This window comes from Canis aureus, chromosome 23 (assembly GCF_053574225.1).
Source record: "Canis aureus isolate CA01 chromosome 23, VMU_Caureus_v.1.0, whole genome shotgun sequence".
NCBI lineage: Eukaryota > Metazoa > Chordata > Mammalia > Carnivora > Canidae > Canis > Canis aureus.
Window position 1 is genome coordinate 44,182,357 of NC_135633.1, and position 12,076 is coordinate 44,194,432.

The 12,076-nt window shown below is 33.3% G+C and overlaps 1 protein-coding gene across 1 annotated transcript in view; it reads right to left on the reverse strand.

Moving 5' to 3' along the window:
* The window catches only part of SLC36A4 (solute carrier family 36 member 4), a 63,239-nt gene that overhangs the window by 36,518 nt on the left and 14,645 nt on the right, over positions 1-12,076 (reverse strand). Inside the window, exons 2-6 of the mRNA XM_077867441.1 lie at positions 10,641-10,764; positions 9,397-9,487; positions 7,850-7,938; positions 6,701-6,796; positions 4,290-4,374 (exon numbers count right to left, since the gene is read on the reverse strand). Coding sequence (XP_077723567.1) covers positions 4,290-4,374; positions 6,701-6,796; positions 7,850-7,938; positions 9,397-9,487; positions 10,641-10,764 — 485 coding nt within the window. The remainder of the gene's footprint in view (positions 1-4,289; positions 4,375-6,700; positions 6,797-7,849; positions 7,939-9,396; positions 9,488-10,640; positions 10,765-12,076) is intronic.

The window sequence follows — 12,076 nt, forward strand, 5'->3', positions numbered from 1 at the left end:
ATGATAGTCACAGAGAGAGAGAGAGAGAGGCGCAGAGACACAGGCAGAGGGAAAACAGGCTCCATGCACCGGGAGCCCGATGTGGGACTCGATCCCGGGTCTCCAGGATCACGCCCTGGGCCAAAGGCAGGCGCCAAACCGCTGCGCCACCCAGGGATCCCCAGCCACATTTATAAATCAACATTCAGTGTTCAAGAGAAATACATAATTTATAGGTTCCATATTATTAAAAATTGTCTTATTCAATTAACAAGATAATCCAACTTACTAAAATAGAAATGAAATTTTAGAGTATTTTTAAAACACTCTTAAAAACTCATAGCAGAGTACTTGCTTTGGCAGCACATATACTAAAAAACTCACAGCAGAGGCAGATAATTTAAAATAAGAGTGAAAATCTATTTGCCCCCAGGCACTGTACCCCCCCCCCCACCCCAAGCACGATGATACGATTGTGTCTCTGGATACATCAATTCTTAAGAATCAGATCCTTAGTAATAATAGGAAGCATTTTTTTGAGTACTGAACTAACTACATTATATACAACATCCCATCTAATCCTCAAAACAACCCTCTGAGGTGGGTGGTAGTATTCATTTTATATTATAGTTGAGAAAGGTTTAGGGAGGATTAAAAAAAAAAACTTATATAATATCAAGCCAGTAAGTGGTAGTGCTAGGATTCTAGCCCAGGTGTGAGACTAGAATTTAGCCTGTGACAGCTGCATGTTAACTGGACCAAAATACCCCAATCCTACAAGGGGTCCCTGCACAAGTAGCCACCTGGCCTCTACTCTGACATCTCTCTCGATATAGTTACATATTAAGAGGTCTACAAGTCAGAAGTTTAGAACAGAATTATAGTATGATTAACAATTCAAGCATTTCTTTTAATTTTATAGTTTATGATAAGCAATGTTTAGTGTCACTATAAATGTACACATCATCTGAAACTGTAAGGAATTTATTTACTAGTTTTAAGCTAGATAGGCAACTTGTAATTCATACTGCACTGACGAACTCTCAGCTTACACCATGAACCATTTAAGAAATGCATACCTCACGTTTATCTTGTAACTGACCAACAAAACTTCATATTTTATATTTTATAACTTGAAGTAGAAGCAAGATTGATAATTCACATTACTTGGTTTGTAAAAAAATATATTTTTTGTTGACTCCATTTTTCCATTTACAAAATTATTTATAGCCAATTGCTTCTGTATCCAAGAAGTACCACCAATTATCAGATTAAGTAATGATCAAAATTAAGCTCTAACAAGGATACCCAGCAAGAGAAAATCAGTTACACAACCAATTTTAAAAAGGGGTGGTTTGAATGGTGAGATGGTTGAGAATATGAAATTAATTCTATCACAACTATAATAATTTAGTATTCTTTGGCAGAAAGATGGTTATTAAAATTGTCAGGATTAAAAAATAAAATAAAGTATAGATACATACCCAGAGCAAGATTCAGGTAAACATTTGAGTCCTTTGGTGCCCTCTAGAGACAGATATTGGCTATCTAATAGGACTTCCTATGATCTCACATGTTTACCAAAATGCAAAACACTGAAATAAATATTATAAAATAAAATTACTAAATTCAGTTGTTTCCATTTAAAGCTTAAATTTACTAAAATCTACTACTTATTAGTTTTCAATGATTCAGTAACCTAATGATTAAAATCCCAAGGTAGACTGTTCTTCAGCAAAGCTAAAATAAATGCAGAATTAAAGCCTTAACACTCTGTATTTGTATACTACTTTACATTTTGCAAGGTTTTCACAAACCTTTTGTCAGCTGAGTCTCAGGATAAGCTAAGGAGGAACAATGGGAGATTTGTTGCTATTCTCACTTGTAAGGAAGCCAAGGCTTGACCAGGGATAAGGAGATCTTGCCCAATGTGTGATTTAAAACTGAGAGAGTAGGAATTTGAATTTGGATCTTCTGTCTCTAAAGCCATGGTCTTATGTACCATTATACATATTTTTCTGTTAATGTAATATCCCTTCCTCACTCTTCATGCCCATATATACTATTTTATCTATCTAAAATTTTCTAGAGTTTCTTAGAGAACAGAAAGGAGCTACTATAAACCACGGTGGACTAGAATCATTGGAGCCACTACCCATCCATTTCCCCCTGCCTATTGTTCACAATGACTTAATGGGACCAAAAACAAACCTGTGGCAGTTACAGAGCAAGAGATTCACACATCTGTATGGCAACTAAACTCTTCCTTCTTTGATTTGATAAAATATTACACCTTTGATTTTATGTAGATTAACGCAGTAATAAACTTACAGTTTTTAACTTTAACAGTAGTAGTAATTGGAAAGGTATAATCGACCAGTATGTCTACTATTGGAGACTGCTATAAAATGTGGGAATGAACATCTGCTGCTGTTTTAGTGACAATCTGTCTGTTCTCCCAAGGTGTGTTCATCATTGCTTTCAACTTTCCCAAGTCTGAATGTCTTTTTCCATGTTGCTTTTCATGCATCAAAAGGACTTGTGTCATTCTACCTACAGCAGGCCTTCTCCTTATCTCCCAGAGAGTCACTTTTCCTACCTGGTCTTCTTAGAATATGTGCAAATGAGTTAAATACTTCCAATCAACCTTGGAAGCAACTGATAATATTTTGCAGGAGAAAGTTACCAATCCTAAGCTTATACAGATATTTATTGTATGCACTCATGTCATATGCATACACACAACTAAAATCAGACAAGGTCCTGTCCACTGATGAACAATAAAATACTGGGTGGCAGCTACATCACAGACCTAGATCTCAGCTTAATTCACATGACTTAGGGCACACTGCTCATGCTTTGTGAGAGTCAGTTTACATGTTCAAAAAATAAGCATTGTAATGTATTACAGAGTAGTTGTAAAGACTAAATGAAAAATGTCACACCTTATTAACATAATATTATAAGGCATTATTAATATTATCCATAAATTCAAATCAAGCTTATTGGTAGCTTAGAAAAGATATATTACTACCAAGTTGCATAATTCTAGAAAGGGACCATTTCCACTGTATTCTATGTAAATGACTGGTAAATGGTGTGTCTTATCAGTTTTGACAACAGATAGCCTCTTGATTGAGTTAATAGTCCAAAGAACATGCAACTTGTGGAATTATATACTTATAAATCAAAAGTACATCATCTATAATGAGTAATGCTAATGAAAGCATCAACTCTCTTATTTATATAGAAGGGTTGACTCAATGAGCCTTTCCAACATTAAAAATCTAGGCTAGGGGCTGTAGCAAATTATGGCCCATACACCAAATCTAGCCTACCACCTAATTTTGCAAATATAATTTTATTGAAATACTGCCATATATATTTATTTATATATTATTTTATATAGCTAAGTCAAAAAGACCATATAGCTTGAGAAACTGAAAATACTTATTATTGTCCCTTTTCAGAAAAAGTTTGCCATTCTTGGTCTAAATATAAAACAAAGCATACTTTATACTTGAAAAAGAGAGTCAAAGATATACTGATATCTACAACTAGGTTCTTTAGAAAGCATAGTCACATCATCATTTTGCATTAAAACACCTATAAGTACTATGTGTTGTTATGTAAATATCTACTATTACACAGTGCATATGTGGAGAGCTACTAAATGTTATTGATTAAAGAAGAACAGGGAGTAATGTACTAGTTACAAGCTAAAGCGCATGAAGAAATGTGTTTCAGCATTGTTTATGATAGGGGAGCTTTTTTATTTCAGTGCTTTGCATGTTTGTTCAAATTGACAGTCTCTGCCAAGACTGCAAACCACTTCCTTTTAAAGCAAACTCTTATAATATGGAGAGAATTACAGAACACTCCTCATTTTTGGACACAGTATCTTTTTAGACAATAGCAATAACTATTTGGATTTTACTAATGTCCACTTCGTTACTTCATTTTTTAGGCTGCTGGCTAAAGCCTTATATATTTATTCATAAAAAAATCAATATAAAAACATGCTCCCAAGACATTTGTGTATCTGATTTTGGGACCTGAATTTTAATTATCTAAGAGTCATATCTGACAGAACAAACATTATTGGTATACAATGGCAAGAAAAGCAAAGTCAATATTAGTGGCGGAAAATCCAACTTGCAAAAAAGGAGACTAAAGGAAAATTTACAAAGGATCATGTTTTAAGAAAGGAGCACATTTCCATATTCAACCATGGCTTACTCAGGGGAAATATGATGCCATAACTATGGACTTGGAAGAAACTGATCTCAATAACTGGACAAAATACTTACTTGTTTTACATTTTCAGCTAAGAAGACAATATAAACACTACAGAATCCCAGTTGTGTTATCACCAGAAAAAAGTCAACCACATTCCTGAAAAGAGATACCCACAAATAAGTATCAATAAGAGCTGCTGATATATCAATATATTTTTTCTTCTTAAACTATTTTCAAACATTTTATTATAGCTTATATTCTTTTTACTTCCTTAAAATAAGAAATGATGTACTTATTTTCTACAAAGATCACACATTTATGATCAGTATGTCCCTACAATTACTGAACAAAAAGATGTCCTGTTAAGTTAAAAGGCCAAGATTTCCCTCTCATTTATTTCTGAAATTCAACAGTTTGAGTATCTGCTTATAAAATGATATAATGAAAACATTTCATCTTTCAGATTAAGCCCATCTCTCCTACTTCTCAAGATCTTTTTCTGATTACCCCAGTGTATTTTCCAGCCCTCCTGGCTTCCTGTCATTTGCAAATATGATGAGTGAGCATGCTCTCCACTATCCAAATCACTAATAAGAACATGAAATGAGAGAGGATTAAATCATAAGACCAAAGACCCCACCAATAGCTTAGCTCTATTCTTATTTTTTAATGTGATACTTAAGAAAATTCTAGCTACATGAAATAGCGTACAGAAGTGGGTAGGGAGAGGCACCTGGGTGGCTCAGCAGTTGAGCATCTGCCTTTGGCTCAGGTCATGATCCTGGGGTCCTGGGATCAAGTCCCTCATCAGGCTCCCCCAGGGGAGCCTGCTTCTCCCTCTGCCTGTGTCTCTGCCTCTCCCTCTCTGTCTTCTCATGAATAAATAAATAAAATCTTTAATTAAAAAAAAAACAGGGATCCCTGGGTGGCGCAGCGGTTTAGCGCCTGCCTTTGGCCCAGGGCGCGATCCTGGAGACCCGGGATCAAATCCCACGTCGGGCTCCCGGTGCATGGAGCCTGCTTCTCTCTCTGCCTATGTCTCTGCCTCTCTCTCTCTCTCTCTCTCTCTCTGTGTGACTATCATAAATAAATAAAAATTTTTAAAAAAATAATAAAATAAAAAAAATAAAAAAAAAAACAAGTGGGAAGGGGATGTCACCAGATTAGCATAGTTTGGGTATAGTAGTTAGTTATAAATCTGCCTACATGTTATTAATTGTAGCCAATATTACTCTATTTTGTTCAGAGGACAATGAGTGATTACAACAGCATGCACCTACTGATTCATTACAGTCTTTATTTTACCATCAATGCCAAGCTGCCAAACAATCTGGTCTACAAACCTACAGACCTTCCTTCTCTCATTTGAAATTGGAAGGGTCCTTGCCTATCTTCATTCTTGCCATAACTATAGCTCTTAAAGTTCTTCAGGGATCTCCTTTGTAAATAATCTTGGTACCCTGAAATGAATTCAAGTTTCTTCACTCTGAAGAATTACATTTAAGTATTCCCTTAAGATCTTTTTATCCACCTTAGAATTTAGTATCCTACCAACAATCATTCCAGCCACATCTACCTGAAAGTCATTCTTCTTGATGGGAAAAACAGATAAAGCTACCTCTATTCTGGAGCAGAAGGAAAAAGACAGGGTTCTGGAGCACATCCCAGGGCATGAGGCTGTTTTTTTTCCTTCTTCTCCTTGGTTTATCAAGAACTCTGAGCAGCTCATAAACAAATCTAACTTCTTACAAATCCCCAGGAAGGCCATATTTAACCATAAACTCTACTAGCATCGTTCTTTTTCTTCTTTTAATTTCCACTGCACATATCACTTGTACCATAGTGAGCAATTCGTTGACACAACCTATGCTTATTTTTCCAGTCCTGTTTCATCTGACTTTGATCAGTCATGTCTACCAATGATAAAGTTACATTTAAACAAGTTAGTAAAATGAAATTCTGCTAAAATACACACTTCATACATCCTATGTGTAGCTAAACACCACAATTTTATCTAAAATAATGAGACTACAACATTTTTCTTGCTTTTTTCTACTTTCCTTATAAAAATATTAACACAATTATGTCACAAGTTAGCCAGATGCTTTATAAATATAATTTTATTTATTTAAACTACTATAGTAATCTGGTGAAATAAGTATCACCATGAAGTCATTTGATGGTGAGAAAACTAAAACAAAATGATAAATCATTTGACTCAGGTCATAAAACTGAAAAATGGTAGAGTTGAGATTTGAATCCAAGTCTATATGTGTGTGTATATATATACATATTTAAATATAAAATTTAAATATTTAATATTTTATATTTAAGTATATATAGTCTATATATATCTCTCTAAAGATTATGTTTATTCCCCCAGCTTTATCATACTTCGTCTCATGTATTTTATTAAATTAAAATTCTTAAAAAATAATATAATTTCTGTAAGCAGATATTAATTAACATAGCAAAAGCTTACCTTCCCCATGCTGCTTGCCTCTGAAGACAACTCCAAGGACTTACTTCCATAGCAAAACTCACAGTGTCACTGTAACCTAATGTTGACTTTTTAAACCTGTAATTTAAGGACATACATGCATATGAAAGAAGAAAATTTTAGGTTGGTTCATAAATCCAATGCTTGAAAAGAACATCAAATAAATAGGAATTAATAAATGCCAGTCTATGCACTGACAGAAGAGTTTTTGAAATTTCAAGATCTGCATAGGCTAAGATATATCTCATGAAATTTTAAATCTGTTCTTTTTACCCATATATTAGTTTCCATCTACTATTAAAGTTTACATATTTATAGAAATCATCTAATGCAATATTTGTGTTTCATTGATTTACATATTTAAATTCCCTAAAAACACTACCTACATTGTTCATGTCTAAATTATTCATTCTTGGAAGAACATTATTTTACACATCTGCACACAGCTTTATAACATATTTACATATAAGCTATTTTACTTAATACTCAGCCCCAAGAGATAGGCATTATTTCCCTGTTCTCTTTCCCACATTTTTTGCAAGTATCATTGTTATTTAAAGATCATAAATGACTTGCCCAAAGTTTTAAGAACATTTAACAATAACAAAAAGTGTTAGGATTAGAATATTAGTTTACTAGAATAGGTGATATTTATTTTTTAAATAGTCCACTGTGCTGTAGAAACATTTCATGAAACAGAAACAAAGAAACAAAAGAATATTATTTTATTGACTATTCATCAGCCCACCTATCAGCAAGAACACCAAAGGCACCATACCCTAAAATGAATTCCTAACAATTGAAGACTATTAGTCTATAACTGAAAGTAGTGCTGTGGTCTCCATTTCCCCCCCAATGTCTTTCCTGAGTTTTTAATTTATATGGAAAGAAACCATTCCATTTCACTGACAGGGCTATACTTTAAAAGAAGTAAATATATCCAGACCAGATTTCAATCACAGGAAATATCTTTTTCCATATTTTCCATATTCATGATTTTAGACTTGTCTACATTACAGATTATAGGAAATAGGATTGTTAGTTGCAAAGCACAGTTTAAGACTATTTGATGCCGTAAATAAATACATAGCTTTAAAACAAATAAAATACACTTAACAAATCCTCATTTACCTCTGACACAGAAAGTGACTGCACCGTACCAAAATGTGCATACAGTGAACAGAAATAATTCCTATAAACACAAGGCTGATTGGTCCAAGCTGTGGGGAGGGAGGGGGGGGAAATGTAGAAGGTTAAATATTTAAGTTTAACAAAAATTAAGTTACCTTATAAGCAATGAGACAATGGACTACTCATTTGTGTGAATCAATTTGGTTGGACAAAATGATTAGTCAGTTGCATATAGGAAAATTCATAAACTTGATACTGAAAGAATTTCAACAATATACTTAAGACAAACACATATGATTCCATCTCATCAGTTTGCTTAGCCAAACCTATGAACATAGAGTATAGCTATGCAATATGGTAGGATAGAATACAACATCACATTTAACATCAGACAGCAAGTCTATGACTATCACTGTAATTTAGCTAGAGTACACAAAGGTAAGTCTTACTACTATATCTGCATTTTTTTATTGCCAGTGGAAGCCATGATTAATTAAATGCAACTATGAATCATTATCTGAATGACTAAAAAGCACTATACTAATTTGGAATTGTGCTTGTGTACTTACTATGTATAAGGAAGTAGGCCTAGGAAAAGATTATTATAAAAAGTGCTACATAGAGACACCTGGGTGGCTCAGTAGTTAAGCATCTGCCTTTGGCTCTGGTCGTGATTCCGAGGTCCTGGATCAAGTCCCACATCAGGCTCCCCACAGGGAGCCTACTTCTCCCTCTGCCTGTGTCTCTGTCTCTCTCTCTGTGTGTTTCTCATAAATAAATAAATTTTTTTTAAAAAGCGGTACATAAAAAATTTCAGGTATTCGTTTACTAAAACTAAAATAATGCCTGGGTTATTGAGACCCCAACAAAATATTGCCAAAATGTATTTTTATAACCAAAATGTTTAATTTCCCTAATTAATTTGGGTGGACAAGTTAAATGCAGAGAAAGATGATAGTTAAAACTGTTCTTAGAAAACTAGTAAGGTTTTAAACCTCTAAAAAATGATTAAATATAATTTTATTACTTCATAAGTAAATTCTCCCTTATCAAGATTCTTTGTAAAGACAATAATTAGTTCTAACAACACTTTGTACATTTGTTTTCAAAAGACATTGTTATTCCTTTTCTTAATGATTACGCTTTAAATCTGAACACCACATATTTTATTATGAATCTAAAAAACTGTAAAATTTCACCAATATAAATAATCTACTCTATAAACATATTTGTTGATATGACTACTTTGCCTACATCCCTGAAAATCCAAAAGAATAATAGGATATAACCACACTTGGAAAAATCAAATACTATTTTAGGATTTTTCTTTCAAATACTACAAAAAAGTAATTAAACAGAATGAAAAGAGTAATTAATTCTCATTTTTTGTTAAATATTACTATCATTGTTCACACAATCTTACTAGAACAATTTCATTGTCACCTGGTCAGGTTATACATGACTAGGCCAGAGGTTAGCCTGTAATTTTTGCTGTAATTAAGACTGATAACTGTAATTTAGCTAGAGTACACAAAGATAAGTCTTACCACTATGCCTGCATTTTTTATTGCCAGTGGAAGCCCTAAAAGGCCAGTTCCAATATTTCCTTTAAGAAGATGCATAAGAGTTTGCACAAATCTGAAAAGTAAAAGTTGTTAGATTTAAACATTATAGGAAAAAAGCTAATAAAATCATGTGATCATGGATTTAGCATTAAAAGAGAACTAAAAATCAATCTAGGCAAGGAATCAAATAACATTTCCACTCAACCAGAAGTTGAATAGGCCAGAAGTCAGATTTGGTTCAAGTGCTACCTTTGTCATTTAAAAAGCAGAATACAGAGGATTATTATAGAGATTAAATGAGATACTTAAAGGAAAGTATTTTTGTACATATTAAAGAAACACAGAAAAGGTAATTGTCTCTTAAGATTCTTTGCTATTACGACATTCAGAATTATTTTGAAGATTACATACAGCTAGGCTGATAAGACAGAGCAATTTATTGACACTGTCTATGTAATCATGGTACAAAACACATTTGATCTATGACTATCAACCTAACAGGAAGTTAATTAAAAGAAAAAGCGCACAAGTTTTAAAACAAGTGTATCATCGGGTAAGGTAAATACTAATTAGCATTTAGACACCGTGTACTCCCTAAGGAATTTCACCGAAGTTTCCAAGAGGCATTTGAAGAAAGTCTCTTGACAAAGAAAAAGTAAATTAAACTAGGAAGAATAGCTCAAATTTTAAACGTATGAAACGAACATGCTTGCCTAAATTTTTTTTACTGTATATTATTCTTTTCTGATCAAACAAATGTAACATTGTTTAATGGCTAAGTTACTATTACAGTAAAAACTTATTCAACTCTATTAATGACGATAAAGTAACAAAAAACATCCTGCAAGTTTCCACTGCCTTTCCACTGCCGTGACTTTGTTTTACAACATTCACTCAGCATAAAGGAGCGTTAAATACCTCCCACCATCTAATTCCTAACCATTTCAGAAGCCTCTGCTCTTAAAATTTCTATTCCTTTCAATCAGATCTCCCTTCTTGCAAGGCCCCTAGCCTAGGATGTGTACCATCATTGCAGTAATTCCCACATGCTACCCTTATTTTAGATGTTTTTCTTCTTTTCCAAATAGACTATAAATACCTTGAGGGTAGGGACAATATCTTACTCATCTGCAGATCTTCTGTAGTATCTAGAAAAGTGTTTTACCTATAGAAGAGCACAAAACATATTCTAAATGAAAAGGAGACAGATAACTCATAACACTTACGAAATACCCTCTTGATCGTCAAGCTGGTAATGCTTCTGAACAGGAAGGAGCTCTTGCTCATGCTCTTCATCTGATGTCCCATCAAAATTCTGTTCATTTATTAAGGGCCTCATTACGTCCATATCTTCAAAAGGAAAAAACAAAGCACTTCACTATGATTTTTTTAACACTGAGTTAAAGCTGGTATAAATGAATTTTTTAATAGAAGGACATACCACTTGTACTTATCTTTACTATTTCCACCCTAAGGTAATTCACATTAATACTCTGAGTTTTTGTGTATTTAAAAAATAACTAAAAAAAAAATAACTTGACATATTTGCTGGATATTTTGCTTGGACTAAGCAATGCAAAGTACAAACCTTAAGTATGCAATGCAAAACTTTTCTGCTTTGTCTACATGAGGTTTATAGCAAATGATCAGAGTTATGATAAAAAATGTGAATAATCAAATGAATTTTTATCTCTTTTAGCTTCAAGCATACCACATACATAAATAGTAATCATTTTTTAAATACTTTAAGAAAATTATAAAGCTGTTATAATCTTTAAAATTTTAGTATCAAAATGTACTTTTTGAGAGAGAGATAGCATGTGCAAGTGGAAGTAGGGGGAGGGGCAGAGAGAGACGGAGAGAGAGAGAATCTTAAGTAGGCTCTATGCCCAGCGTGAAGCCCAACATGGCACTCCAACTCATGACCCTGAAATCACAAACTGGGCCAAAATCAAGAGTTGGATGCTTAACCTACTGAGCCATCTGGGCACCCCCCAAAATGTACTCATATCTAAAAATTTTTAGCAAGATTGATGATGACAACATTAGACATCACTGTATACCTTGTTCTATTAAAATTCACTCAATTCAAATTTATTGAGATGACAGATACATATTAGCAAGGTCTGAAGCATAGGATATTTTAAAGAAATGAAAGGTTGTTCCATTCAAATACATACAATAAACCTACAAAACAGACAACTGGGATAACTTAAACAGTTAGGAAGGACTGACTGACATATACTTTTTAAAAACTTTTTATTTTGGGATAATTTTAAATTTATGTTAAATTTGCAAGTATAGTACAAAAAAACTATGTATCCTTATAGACTTACCAAGTTTTAACATTTTGCCATATTTGCCTTTCCTCTCTCAAATGTGTATCACTTTTTCAAAACTATCTGAGAATGGGTTACATGTATCATATCACTTTACCCTATAGTCAGCATGTATTCTCTAAGAACAAGAAGAGACTCTTGAATATTTACATCACAGTCATCAAACTCAGTTTAATATTGATGCAATATGTTAATCTATGTTCCACATTCCAATTTCATCAATTGTATCAACAACGTTCTCTCAGCAATTGTTTTTGGCACAGGATCATGTATTGCATTTAATTGAGTTATTCTGGTTACCTTTGTCATTATGTCTTTTATGA